Source organism: Cetorhinus maximus, chromosome 25, assembly GCF_964194155.1.
Source record: "Cetorhinus maximus chromosome 25, sCetMax3.hap1.1, whole genome shotgun sequence".
Taxonomy (NCBI): domain Eukaryota; kingdom Metazoa; phylum Chordata; class Chondrichthyes; order Lamniformes; family Cetorhinidae; genus Cetorhinus; species Cetorhinus maximus.
Genome location: NC_135903.1, coordinates 41911490 through 41926791, shown reverse-complemented (window position 1 = coordinate 41926791; position 15302 = coordinate 41911490). Strand labels below are relative to the sequence as shown.

The window sequence follows — 15302 nt, the reverse complement described above, 5'->3', positions numbered from 1 at the left end:
GGAAAGACCATTATTATTTTTACTATAGTTGAGATGATAAATTATTTGAATGTACTGTTAGAAGCCTTTTAGGTCTTGTGGTGAAGTGGATAGTGTCCTGCTTCTGAGCCAGAAGCTCTGGGTTCAAGTCCCACCCCAGGACTTGATGGTCTAGGAAGGTGCATTCATAACTTGACCAAACAGGTTGATTATCAACCTGAAAATCCTTCCATTACATACCAATCGGCGGTGGTAAGAGCGGGAGAGAATCCGTTCTTACCGAATAATCCCGAACCAAAATCCTGGTCAGCCCTATGGCGGAAAGAAAATTGGAGCCTCTGCCATGACTCTCCACAGCTCCAGACTACAACATGTATTTTTAAAAGTGTATGTGGTCACAGCAGCTCAGACTCTCTGAGTGAACTGTAACACATTAAAAGCTTTTTATTAAAATCACGAGAATCGATGGCTGAAAAAATGGTCTTAATTCTACAAATCTTAAGTTAAAGTTTGTTTTAAAGATGACTCTGCTGACAAAATTATAGTTAGAAAAGTCAAAAAAATGTTACAATTTATAGTCAGGTCTACTTTAATTTCTATTTTTCCTACTGATACACAAATTCAATATTTATTATATATGCAAATTATGCATTCACCCAGAGTCACTTGGCAATTTGCCAAGTGTTTGGTGTAAAAATGTCAAATTTTGATTTTGTGTCTCGCAATAGCTTTTATATTAGATAATTTAAAAAAAAAATAGGTTTGCTGACCCCTGGTCTAGCTTGATGTGGGATGACTCTGGTGTGCTAATGGAGGATACCTGCTAGCAACGAATCTCTACTTCAGGACAGCAGGAGAGAAAATTGGGAAATAAGGATGGACACTAAAGGCCCCCGTTTAGGAATAGGCTTGGTCCAATTAAAATGTTGGTTCCAGACTCTGGTTTAATTGTTGTTTTTTTTTTCCAGAAAATCTTCGATTTGTCTTATGCTGCTGTCTTCACTGTGATCACTGAATTCTTTGAAAAACTTACTTACTTTGGGGTACGAGGTAAAGGAAAATTTTTATAAATATCTGGGGTTAAGTGTTGTTCCCTACATATTCCAGGGGCCATAGATTGTTTCCTAAGGATCCTTGAGGTCTTCTCAAAATATCTTAGAATCGGAGAGTCATTCCATAAATATGTTTGGCTAAGAGGGTTTCACTATTCAGGGGTAGGAAGGCTTTTAATAAATATCCAGAAATTAGTGGGCCATTGCCAACACATCATAACTTACAGCCAATGTCCCAGACTCCTCCATCACAGACCCTGGGTATGTCTTGTACATCAGTAGGACCAACCCACCAGAGGTGGCGGCGGCACAGTGGTATGCAGTCGGGAGGCAGTGGCCCTGGGAGTCCTCAACATTGACTCCAGACCCCATGCAGTCTCATGGCATCAGGTCAAATCTGGGCAAGGAAACCTGCTGATTACCACATACCATCTTCCCTCAGCTGATGAATCAGTACTCCTCCATGTTGAGCACCACTTGGAAGAAGCAGTGAGGATAGCAATGTACTCTGGGTGGGGACTTCAATATCCATCACCAAAAGTGACATGACAGCACCAATACTGACCAAACTGGCAGAGCCCTAAAGGACAGAGCTGGCAGTCTGGGCCTGTGGCAGGTGGCGAGAGAATCAACATGAATCAACCTACATGACCGCATCCTCACTAGTCTTCCTATCACAGATACATCTGCCCTTGATGGTATTTGTTGGAGTGACCACCACATAGTCCTTGTGGAGATGAAGCTCCATCTTTGCGCTGAGGACATGTGTGGCAGTAACACTTTGCCAGCTGGGACAGATTCAGAACAGATTTAGCAGCTCAAAATTGGGCATCCACGAGGTGCTGTACGCCATCAACATCGGCAGAATTGTATTCAACCTGATGGCTCAGCATATCCCCTCCGCCCTACCAATACCTTGAAGCCTGGGACCAACCCTAGTTCAATAAGAAATGTAGGGACACATTGGAGGATTGGTACCAGCCTTACTTAAAAATGAAGTGCCAACCTGGTGAAGCCAAAACACGGGACTAATTGCATGCTAAACAGTGGAAGCAGCATGCTATAAACAGAACTAAGCAATCCCACAACCAATAGATCAGATCGAAACTCTGCAGGCCTGCCACATCCTGTCGTAAAAGATGGTGGACGCTTAAACAACTAACTGGAGGAGGGGGCTCTACAAATATCCCTGTCTTCAATGATGAGGGTCCAGCATGTCAGTGCAAAAGAAGGGGCTGAAGCATTTGCAACTAACTTCAGTCATAGTGCCAAGTAGATGATCCATACCGGCTTCCTTCTGAGTTTCCCAGCATCACAGATGCCATTCTTCAGCTGTTTCGAGTCACTACATGTGATATCAAGAAATGGCTGAAGGCACTGGAGATTGCGGAGGCTTTGGGTCCTGACAACATTCCAGCAATAGTACTGAAGATGTGTGCTCCAGAACTTGCCACACCCCTAACCAAGCTGTTCAAGTACATCTACTACACTAGCTTCCACTCGGCAATGTGGAAAATTGCCCAGGTATGTCCTATCCGCAAAAAGGATGACAAATCCAACCTGGCCAATTACCACCCCATCAGTTTACTCTCGATCATCAGCAAAGTGATGGAAGGGGTCATGACAGTGCTATCAAGTGGCACTTACTCAGCAATAACCTGCCCATCAATGCTCAGTTTAGGTTCCACCAGGACAACTTGGCTCCAGACCTCATTACAGCCTCTGTTCAAATATGGACAGAAGATCTGAATTGGATAGCTGAAGTAAAGTCACTACCCTTGACATTAAGGCATCAGTTCACTGGGAGTGGCATCAAGGAACCTTGGAAAACTGAAGTAAATGGGAATGGGGGAAAACTCTCTTCTGGTTGGAGTCATGCCTAGCAGAAAGGAAAATGGTGAGCCCAGGACAACACTGCAGGAGTTCCTCAGGGTAGTATCCCAGGCCCTATCATCTTTAGCTGCTTCATCAATGCCCTAATGGCAGAAGTGGGGATAGGAACAAAGGAAATAGGAGCAGGAGTAGGCCATTCATCCCCTTGAGCCAGCTCCGCCATTCAATTAGATCATGGCTCATCTTCTACCTCTATGCCATTTTCCCCTCACTATCCCCATATCCCTTGATATCTTTACTGTCTGGAAATCTATCGATCTCTGTCTAGAACATACTCAATGACTGAGCCTCTGCAGCCCTCTGGGGTAGAGAATTCCAAACATTTTCTACCCTCTGAGTAAACAAATTCCTCCTCATCTCTGTCTAAATGGCTTACCTCTTATTCTGAGACTCTGACCCCTGATTCTAGAAACCCCAGCTAGGGGATACCTCCTTTCTGCATCTACCTTGACCAGCCCTGTAAGAATTTTGTATGTTTCAATGAGATCACCTCGCATTCTTCTGAACTCAAGAGAATTCAGGCCCAGTCTCTTCAATCTCTCCTCATATGACAATCACGCCATCCCAGGAATCAGTCTGGTGAACCTTTGTTGTACTCCCTCTACGGCAAGCATATCCTTCCTTAGGTAAGGAGACCAAAACTGTACACAATACTCCAGGTACTGTCTCACCAAGGCTCTAAACAATTCCAACAGGATAATTTACTCCTGTACTTAAAATCTCTTATAATAAAGGCCAACATACCATTTGCCTTCCTAATTGCTCGCTGCAATCTGCATGATGGCTTTCAGTGACTCATGAACAAGCACAACAAGGTCCCTTTGGGCATCAACGCTTCCCAATCTCTCACCATTTAAAAATACTCTGCATTTCTGTTTTTCCTACCAAAGTGGATAAATTCATATTTTTTCACATTATATTCCATCTGCCATGTTCTTGTCCACTCACTTAACACGCCTAAATTCCCTTTGAAGCCTCTTTGCATCCTCTTCACAATTCACATTCCTACCTAGTTTTATGTCATTAGTAAACTTGGAAATATTACATTTGGTCCCCACATCAATGATATAGATTATGAATAGCTGGGGCCCAAGAATTGATCCTTGTGGTACCCCACTATCACAGCCTGCCAACCTGAGAATGACCCGTTATTCCTACTCTCTGTTTTCTGTCCTTTAACCAATTCTCAATCCATGCTAGTATATTACCTCATGTGCTCTAATTTTGTTTACTAACCTCTTATGTGGGACTTTACTGAAAGCCTTCTGAAAATCTAAATACACCACATCCACTGGTTCTCCCTTATCTATTCTGCTAGTTACATCCTCAAAAAATTCCAAAAGTGATTTGCCTTTCATAAATCCATGTTGACTCTGCAAATCCTACCATTATTTTTGAAGTGTCCAGTTATCATATTCTTTGTATCAGATTCTAGCATTTTCTCTACTACTGATGTCAGGTTAACAGGTCTGTAGTTCCCCGTTTTCTCTCTCCCTCCTTTCTTAAACAGTGGGGTTACGTTTGCTGCCTTCCAATCTGCAGGCACATTTCCAGAATCTATAGAGTTTTGTAAGTTGATCACCAATGCATCAACTATCTCTACAGCCACCTCTTTCAATACTCTGGGAGTAGATCATCAGGTCCAGGGGATTTATCAACTTTTAGTCCATTAATTTCTCCAGTACTACTTTACTAATACTATTTTTTTTCCATTCCTCATTCCTGCTAGTCCCTTGGTTCTCTAGTATTTCTGGAAGGTTTTTTGCATCTTCCTCTATGAAGACAGTCACAAAGTATTTGCTTGGTTTCACTGACATTTCCTTATTTCCCATTATAAATTCTCCAGTCTCTGCCTGTAATGGGCCCACATTTGTCTTTGCTAATCTTTTCCTTTTTAAACACTTCTAGAAGCTTTTAAGTCCGTTTTTATGTTTCTCGCTAGTTTACTCATACATTCAATTTTCTCTTTCTTTATCAGTTTTTTGGTCCTTCTTTGCTGAATTCGAAAAAACTCCCAATCCTCAGGCTTACTACTTTTTTTGGCCACCCCTTTGATCTAATATAATCTTTAACCTGTTTTGTTAGGCCATGGTTGGCTCACTTTTCCTGTTGGGTTTTTGTACCTCAAAGGGATGTACATTTGTTGTAAACCATGTATTCATTATTTAAAGGCTAGTTATGGCCTGTCTACCATCACACCTGTTAATGTAGTTTCCCAATCTACCACAGACACTGCATAGTTTCGTAGTTTCCTTTGTTTAGATTTAATACCCTAGTTTTGGAATGACCAATATCATTTTCAAACTTAATGTAAAATTCCATTATATTATAGTCACTCTTCCCTAAAGGCTACTTTATAATGAGATGATCCCTTCCTCGTTCCACAATACTACATCTAAAATAGCCCATTTCCTAGTTGGTTCCTCAACAACTGTTCTAGAAAGCCATCTTGTTTACATTCCAGGAATTCATCCCTCACAGCAGTAGCGCTAATTTGGTTTACCCAGTCCATATGTAGATTGTAGTCTCCCATGATTACTGCATTATCCTTGTTACATGCACCTCTAATTTCTTGATTTATACTGTGCCTTACCTTACTACTACTGTTAGTTGGCCTATAAATAATTTCCACCAATGTTAGCTATCGCTTGCTGTTTCCTAGCTCCACCAATCTAAGATCCTGTCTCACTAATGTAATGATCTCATCCTTTATTAACAGTGCTACCCCACCTCCTTTTCCTTTTGCCTATCCTTCCTAAATGTTGAATATCCTTGAACATTCAGTTCCCAGCCTTGGTCACCCTGCAGCCAGAGACTAGGTTCTCTGTGATAGCAATTAGATCATACCCGTTTACTTCTATTCGTGCCATCAATTCATCTACCTTGTTGTGAATGCTGCATGCATCCAGAGAGGGTGCTTTTAATTTTGCCTTTTTAACATTTTTCTATATTTTTACCCTATTTGGTGCTGGCCTTTGTTTCCGCTGCCTTTCAATTTTTCTTACTACTTTTCTTCCTACTAAGCTGGTGCTCTCTTTCTCTCCTATTTGAGTTCCCTCCCTGGTTTACATCTCCCTACCAAACTGGTTTAAACCCTCCCCAACAGCACCAGTAAATCTCCTGGTCCTGCTAGGGTGTAACCTGTCCGCCGTGTATAGGTCCCGCCTGCTTCAGAACAGGCCCCAGTGCCTCAGAAACCTAAAGCCCTCCCTCATGCACCATCTCTCCAACCACTCATTCATTTGCTCGATCTTCCAATTTCTGTACTGACCAGCAAGTGGCACTGGGAGTAATCCTGAGATTACTGCCTCTAAAATCTTGCTTTTTAATCTCTTTCTCAGCTCTCTAAAACTTGCTTTCAGGTCCACATCCTACTATGTCGTTGGTACCAATGTGGACCATGATTTCTGGCTGTTCACCCACGAATGACCTACAGCCGCTCAGTGATGCCCTTGACTCTGGAACAAGGAAGCCACAACACCATCCTGGAGTCACATCTACGGCCACAGAAATGCCTGCCTGCTCCCCTAACTGTCAAATCGCCTATCACTATTGCTCTTTCACTTTTCTTCCTCCTCTCTTGTGCAGCTGAGCCACCCGTGCTGCCATGCACTTGGCTCTGGCTGCACTCCTCTGAGGAACCATTGCTCTCGCCAGTACCGAAAACAGGAAACCGGTTAGTGAGCGAGATGGACCCAGGGGACTCCTGTACTACCTGCCTGGCCCTCCTAGATTGTCTGGCATTCACCACCCCCTCTCTGCCTGTTCTCTCATAACCTGCAGTGTGACCATCTCCCTAAATGTGCTATCCACGTAGTTCTCAGCCTTAGCACCTCAGCGAGACAGAGAGATCACCGGGAGATGTAACCGGGGAATTTACACCATCTCTCAGAGAATCACCGGGAGATGTAACCGGGGAATTTACAGCCATCACTCGAATTCCAAAACCTGGAGCTCAAGTTTTTGAATCTGGTGACACTTCCTGCACATGTGGCCGTGTAGGCCACAGGAAGCATCCATGACTTTCCACGTGTTACAGGATGCACATTCCACATGTATGCCCTGTCATACCTTAACTTTACTTTACAGACTATTTATTATAAATTGAAGACTAGAAATATAGTCCCTATTGCTCCTAATTAGCTTTACTGTTGCTAGTAAACATTATTAGTACTAATTAAACCTTACAATTACCCCGAAGGAAAAAAACAGAGTTTTGAAAGAAAAATGAGCAAAATACTTAGCAACCAATAACTTAGCTGTTTCCCTCTGACATCATTCTTTGAATTTATCTCAAAACAGGGTCGGTCCACAGTCTGAGCCCCCTGGATCTTATAAACTGGCCTGCTGCTCTCCACACTCATTTAAACTCAAAGTTAAAGTGGATACTTTTTAAAAAATTCATTCACAGGATGTGGGCTTTGCTGGCTGGGCCAGCATTTAATGCCCATCCCTAATTGCCCTTGAGAAGGTGGTAGTGAGCTGCCTTCTTGAACTACTGCAGTCCATGTGGTATAGGCATACCCACAGTGCTGTTATGGAGGGAGTTCCAGGATTTTAACCCAGTGACAGTGAGGGAATGGCGATATATTTCCAAGTCAGGATGGTGAGCGACTTGAAGGGGAACTTCCTGGTTGCGGTTTTCCCATGTATCTGCTGCCCTTGTCCTTCTAGATGGCAGTGGTCATGGGTTTGGAAGGTGCTGTCTAAGGAGCCTTGGTGAATTCCTGTAGTGCATCTTGTAGATGGTACACACTGCCGCTACTGTGCGTCAGTGATGGAGGGAGTGAATGTTTGTGGATGTGCAGGTATGTGCAGGACATACCTGGGCAATTTTCAACATAGCCAGGTAGATGCCATTGTTGTAGTTGTACTGGAACAGATCAGCTAGGGGCACGACAAGTTTTGGAGCACAAGTCAAGCGGGCTGCTTTGTCCTGGATGGTGCCAAGCTTCTTGAGTGTTGTGAGAGCTACACTCATCCAGGCAAGTGGAGAGTATTCCATCACACTCCTGACTTGTGCCTTGTAGATGGTGAACAGGCTTTGGTGAGTCAGAAACAGGATTCCTAGCCTCTGACCTACTCTTGTAGCCACCATATTTATATGGTTGTCCAGTTCAGTTTCTGGTCAATGGTAACTCCCAGGATGTTGATACTGGGGGATTCAGTGATTGTAATGTCATTGAATGTCAAGGGGTGATGGTTAGATTCTCTCTTGTTGGAGATGGTCATTGCCTGGCACTTGTGTGGTGTGAATGTTACTTGCCACTTGTCAGCCCAAGCCTGGATATTATCCAGGTTTTGCTGCATTTGAAAATGGACTGCTTCAGTATCTGAGGAGTTGCGAATGGTGCTGAACATTGTGCAATCATCAGTGAACATCCTCACTTCTAACCTTATGATGGAAGGAAGGTCATTGATGAAGCAGCTGAAGATGGTTGAGCCTAGGACACTACCCTGAGGAACTCTGTGGTGATGTCCTGGAACTGAGATGACTGACTTCCAGCAACCACAACCATCTTCCTTTGTGCTAGGTATGACTCCAACCTGTGGAGAGTTTTCCCCCTGATTCCCATTGACTCCAGTTTTGCTAGGGTTCCTTGATGCCACACTCAGTCAAATGCTGCCTTGATGTCAATGGCAGTCACTCTCACCTCACCTCAGGAGTTCGGCTCTTTTGTTTAAGTTTGAACCAAGGCTGTAATGAGGTCAGGAGCTGAGTGGCCCTGGCGGAACCCAAACTGGGCGTCAGTGAACAGGTTATTGCTAAGCAAGTGCCACTTGATAGCACTGTTGATGACCCCTTCTATTGCTTTACTGATGATCAAGTAGACTGATGGGGTGGTAATTGGCTGGGTTGGATTTATCCTGCATTTTTTTGTGTTCAGGACATATCTGGTCAATTTTTAACATAGCTGGGTAGATGCCAGTGTTGTAGCTGTACTGGAACAGTTCGGCTAGGGGCATGGCAAGTTTTGGAGCACAAGTCTTCAGTACTATTGCCGGAATATTGTCAGGCTCCATAGCCTTTGCACTATACCGTACCTTCAGTCATTTCTTGATATCACGTAGAGTTGATCGAATTGGCTGAAGACTGGCATCAGTGATGCTGGGGATCTCCAGAGGAGGCCGAGATGGATCATCTACTTGGCACTTCTGGCTGAAGATTTTTGCAAATGCTTCAGCCTTACCTTTTTCACTGATGTGCTGGGCTCCTCCATCACTGAAGATGAGGATATTAGTGGAACCTCCTAATCCAGTGAGTTGTTTAATTGTCCACCATCATTCACAAGTGGATATGACAGGACTGCAGAGCTTAGATCTGATCTGTTGGTTGTGGCATCGCTTAGCTCTGTTTATCACTTGCTGCTTATGCTGTTTGGCATGCAAATAGTCCTGTGTTATAGCTTCATCTCATTTCTAGGTATGTCTGGTGCTGCTCCTGGCATGCCCACCTGCACTCTTCATTGATCAGGGTTGGTCCCCTGACTTGATGGTAATGATAGAGGGGGGGATATTCCAGGCCATGAGGTTACATGACCAACTCCTTACATGACCAGCACCTTCTCCCTCAGTCACCAAATTCCCAAGCTTACGTCTGTGACTAGCTGCTGTCTTTGTGCTTGTCTGCTTCATGCGCTTAGCAAGACCACCCCTATTTCTACTCGCTGAAATTGTAGAGATGAGTCAGCACTGCTGGCTGGAGAAACTAGTTCAAACTAGCTACCTATTTAACTGACTAATTACAGCTGACACTCCTGGAGGGAGCCTGTTTATCCCTGACTAAGACTGAAGGAAACTTAATTTTAACAATAAATTGTAAAGTAGTTAAATTCTGAAAGTAAATTAGACTAGATTTTAGGAAGAGACTAACCTTTAAAATTCACCGTTAAAATTCCCTCACTCACCAAATTCCTCATCTCACACTCTGTGACTAGCTGCACAAAGTGACCAGCTCCTGTCCTTGTGCTTGCTCACTATATTGACTGACAGTTGCAGTGTTTAGCACTGTGACTCCTCAGATACTGAAATAGCCCGAGCCTGTACGCAGTAAATTTCTAACAAATGCAAAAACAATAAGCGATAACACTGGGGGAATTTCAATTACCCTGATATAACTGGGATACAGTCTGTGTAAAAGGAACAAAGGGCACAGAATTCTTAAATTGCATTCAGGAGATTTTTTTTGAGCCTGTATGTGTCAAGCCCAACAAGAGTTTGGAGTGGGTGTGGGGTGGGGGTGGGGGGGGCAGTTCCTGATTTAGTTTTAGGGAGTGAAGCTGTACAGGTGGAAGTAGTATCAGTGGGAGAGCACTTGAGTGGTAATGATTATTAGATTTAGCATAGTTATGGAAGGGGAGAAAGTAAAATAGGAGTAAAGTTTCTAAATTGAGGAAGGCCAATTTACTAAGCTGTGAAGTAATTTCGCAGAAGTGGACTGGAAGAAGCTACTTGAAGGTAAATGTATGTCAGAGCAGTGGGAGGCATTCAATAAAGAAATTCAAGGGATACAGGGTAAACATGTCCCTGCAAAGAAAAAGGGTAAGACAGCCAAATCTAGAGTCCCCTGGATGACAAGGTGTTTAGGTGGTAAGATAAGGCAAAAAAAGGAATCTCATTCCAGACACCGAGAGCTTAATACTGCAGAAAACCTTGAAGAGTAGATGAAGTGGAGGGTGAAATTAAAAGGGGAGATGAGTGACTGAGCGGGGGCAGGGGGAGCATGGTAGTGAAGGAGGTGGAAGATGCGGATGAAGGAGGGGGAGATGGGGTGGCTGAAGATGGGGAACTGGGGGGTGAAGGAATGGGAGATGGGGGTGAAGGAGAGGGAGGTGGGGTGAAGGAGATAGAGATGGAGGGGTGAAGAGGGGAGATGGGGGTGTGAAGGAGGGGAGGAAGAGGTCAGGTGAGAGTGACTGCCCTTGACATCAAGGCAGCATATGACCAAGTTTGGCATCAAGGAGCCTTAGCACAAACTGAAATCAATGGGAATCGGGGGAAAACTCTCTGCTAATTGGAGTCATACCTAGCATAAAGGAAGATGGTTGTGGTTGTTGGAAGTCAATCATCTCAGTTCCAGGATATCACTGCAGGAATTCCTCAGGATGGTATCCTGGGTTGAACCATCTTCAGCTGCTTCATCAATAATCTTCCTTCCATCATAAAGTCAGAAGTGGGGATGTTCGCTGATGATTGCACAATGTTCAGCACTATCCGTGACTCCTCAGATACTGAAGCAGTCCATGTCCAAATGCAGCAAGACCTGGACAATATCCAGGCTAGGACTGACAAATGGCAAGTAACATTCACACCACAAAAGTGCCAGGTAATGACCATCTCCAACAATGAGAATCTAACCATCACCCCTTGACATTCAATGGCATTACCATCACTGAATCCCCCACTATCAACATCCTGGGGGTTACCACTGACCAGAAACTGAACTGGACTAGCCGTATAAATACTGTGGCTACAAGGGCAGGTCAGAGGCTAGGAATCCTGCGGCAAGTAACTCACTTCCTGACTCCCCAAAGCCTATCCACTATCTACAAGGCACAAGTCAGGCGCGTGATGGAATACTCTCCACTTGCCTGGATGAGTGCAGTTCCAACAACACTTGAGAAGCTTGATACCGCCCAGGACAAAGCAGCCTCCTTGATTGGCACTCCGTCCACAAACATTCACTCTAATACGCACAGTATTAGCAGTGGGTACCATCTACAAGATGCACTGCAGGAACTCACCAAGGCTCCTTATACAGCACCTTCCAAACCCATGACTGCTACTATTTAGGAGGACAACGGCAGCAGATACATACCACCACCTGCAACATCTCCTCCAAGACACACACCATCCTGACTTGGAAATGTTTCACCGTTCCTTTGCTGTTGCTAGGTAAAAATCCTGGAACTCCCTCACTAAATGCATTGTGGGTGTGCCTGCACCACATGGACTGCAGCAGTTCAAGAAAGTGGATCACTACCACCTTCTCAAGGGCTATTCGGGTTGGGCAATAAGTGCTGGCTGAGCCAGTGATGTCCACATTCCGTGAGTGAATTTAAAAAGCCACGGGATCAGAGGGTCATTCATTGAATTTTATTGGGTCAGAGTTTCATTAATTTAATGTCCTGGGGTCAGAGAGTCATTCAGTGACTATCATGGGGTCAGAACTTCATTCATTGAATATACTGTATTCTGGAGTCAGAAGCTTATTCACTGGATATTTCATGTTGACACGGTCAGTCACTGAATATTCTGATGTCAGTCTCTGGCATGGCTATTGAACCCGCAACTTTCTGACTCTAAGGCAAGAACGCTTACAACTGAGCCAGAATAATGCAGAATAATGACTTCACTTCACAAGGCACTCAGATAATTTGTTCAAGACAATTTTGTTCAGCCAAGTCTGTAACCAGTATCCATGAACCCTCTTTCCCATTTGTTTTGTTTCAGCTGTCCTAGTGTTGTATTTAACTAATGCACTTATCCTATCTGAGAGCAAAGCCACATCCCTCTACCATGTCTTCATCTTCCTTTCCACGTCCTTCACCATCGTGGGAGCTTTTTTCTCGGACTTCTGTTTTGGGCGATACAGGTATGAGTCAACAATGAACTGAACAACTACCTGAACGGAACTAAGACAGATTCGAGGTTCTTTCACTGTCTCTTAGAGGAGATTAGGGGAGCTGATCTAATTTAAGTGTTGAAGATGATTATAGGAGTTGATAGGGTAGATAGAGATAAACTATTTCTTCTGGTAGGACAGGATCAAAACTTAAAATCAGAGCTGGGCCATTTAAAGTTGATGTCAGGAAGAACTTCTTCACAGAAAGAGTAGTTGAAATCTGGAATTCTTTCTCCCAAAAAATCTTTTGAGGCTGGGGAATCAACTGTAAATTTCAAAACTGAGATTGATAGATTTTTGTTGGATATGGGTATTAAGGGTTATGGAGTTAAGATACAGATCAACCATGATGGAACAAGCTCAAGGGTCTGAATGGCCTCCACCTATGTGTATGCTCTTACTTGAAGTATGGCACTGAATGTTACATACAATGCCTGGATTCACTCCAAGACACTGACACGGGGCCATCATAGGTTTCTAAGAAAGAGTGAGCTGGTTGGTCATGTGGCCTCTCAAAATCTGTACTTACCTTTGTGAGTTGGTCTTGATGCCCTCAGGACAGATGACGTTACTCACAGTGCCAGCTCTCATCTGTGGCGGAGAGTGGCACATGACACCAGCTAGCCTTTCAGTTGTTCAGTTTCGTTATGGTGGGGTGTCACAGAAATATTTGATCCAATTATCCAGCCATTATCTCCTGCTCTACTCACTGCTGGGGCATTGCAAGCGCCTCCCGATGCTTGAAGTCCAGAAAGTAGTAGATGTGTGGGCTACAGCGATGGGGGCACTTTCCACCTTCACCACCCAGCAGGTAAACTGGCATTGCAGATCTGTCTTCCAGGGAACAAAGCCACCTGGTGACCTGGAGCCCCTGCCACTGGAACTATGTACAACTCCCTCAATGCTGATTCTTGTGTTTTGTTTTGGGTGCCCCTTTAAAGCCAGGGAGAATGTACAGCATAGATTCACAAAGGTAATCCTGGGGATGTAGTTATGAGGAAAGACTTGGGATACTGGGACTATTTTAGAGAATTGGGATAGTTCTGCTTAAAGCAGGGAAGGTTAAGGAGAGATTTAGTATGGATGTTGACAATCATGAAGATTTTGATTAACTAAATAAGGAAAAACAGTTTGCACTGGCTGGGAGGTTGGTAACCAGATGACTCAGTTTTACGAAAATTGGCTAAAAAGGGGGAGAGAATAGGAGAATTTTTTATGCTGTTAGATTTGTAATTGAAAAGGAGAGATTTGCAGAGCAGGGGAGAGTAGGATTAATTGGATATCTCTTTCAAAGAGCCTGCATAGATACCTTGGGCTGAATGGCCTCCTTCTGTGTTGTAAGATTCTATTATTCTATTTATATTAGAGAGCCAATGGGTCTGGATAGGGTAAATGGATCATTGACCATTTAAGTAATGCTGGGCGATCCTCAGATGCTGTTATTGAGTTGATTCTATGACAGTGAATCCAACCCTTATCTTCTCAATCTTGAATTACAGGACTATTCTCATGCTTTCTGTAGTGTACCTGGCTGGTTCCATTGTTCTGTCAGTGACTGCTATTCCAGGACTAATGGGGCGGTCTGGGTGAGTAAAGAGACTTTTCTTGAGTGTGCCTGGGAAGGAGACAGTTACAGAATGACCAGCTGTGATCCTTCATTTCATTTCATTGTACCCCCACTGGGCTCGGTTCTCACCCTCTTCACCAGGTATTCCTGGGGTAGGAATGACCTCAGAATGGGGTTGGCAGCTTTGGCATCCCATTAAAAACCAACAATTCAGTTGGTGCCATTTTGAAAGGGACCTACTGCCAGGTGTCCATATCGCCCACCTGTGTTTCAGGCGATATGACACTTTTGATTTGGAAACCTGGCTTCTAAGATGTAAATAGTTTCCTAGTTACCTACTTTATAAGAGTACAGGGCAGTGCAGACTCAGATCAATTCCACCTACCCAAAGGTAAGTGTCGGATTATATTTTTGGGATTCAGAGGAGCAGGAGTGAATTTTCAGGGCCCATAAAACATAATCTGACCTTTTGCCCCCCCCGCCACCTCTGCACCCCAGTGATTGCAAACCCTACCCCACACCTCTCTTCCCCCCCCGTTACCATGCTGGTGATAGCTTTGGCCTAATTTCCTGTGCTGAATCTTGAGTGTTGCTTGTTTGGCAGCCTGTGTTGCACCTGGACAATATAAAGGACATGGGAGCCTCATAATGGCAAGAACCTGTTTGTAATGGGGACTGGCGGCCAAGCAATAATCAAAATCTCCCGCTTCATGAGTCTTCTTTGTTCCTTGGAACTAACATAGGGGACCCAAAGGTTCGTAGGGTTGTAGGTCCGCTCCTGATGTTAGTTGATTGAAAACGTGGATGTGGACCACATTGGTACATCTTGGACACATCTTGGCTTCGAGACTCTGTTGGTGGGAGACTGTTTTGGGAAGATATCTCTACACACCCCAAACATTATCTATGTTGCCAGAAAGGCGAGGCTGGCAATGGGAGTTGTAGGGAGGTGAAATTCCCTCACTTGGTATTTCCTTGGCCCCATCTACCTAGTGCTGAACATCCTGGAGGTGAAATGGACCCAATGTGGCTGAACCCTAGCCGAGACCCCTATCCCTCACCAAAACCTGAAGTATTCTTCCTAGTACCCTTGTAAAGAAGGTCAGTCAGGGGTGGCAAAAATCTGCTGGCACTGCCAAGACCAGTGTCACGTGTCCTGCCCCATCCTGCTCCTGGGTTGGGCACC

The 15302-nt window shown here is 44.2% G+C and overlaps 1 protein-coding gene across 2 annotated transcripts in view; it reads left to right on the top strand.

Moving 5' to 3' along the window:
* Positions 1 to 15302, top strand: part of LOC144668071 (solute carrier family 15 member 2-like) — a 158743-nt gene that overhangs the window by 60985 nt on the left and 82456 nt on the right. For both annotated transcript variants that reach the window (XM_078529841.1, XM_078529840.1), the window contains exons 4-6: positions 948 to 1029; positions 12378 to 12519; positions 14049 to 14135. In XM_078529841.1, the coding sequence (XP_078385967.1) occupies positions 948 to 1029; positions 12378 to 12519; positions 14049 to 14135 (311 nt within the window). The remainder of the gene's footprint in view (positions 1 to 947; positions 1030 to 12377; positions 12520 to 14048; positions 14136 to 15302) is intronic.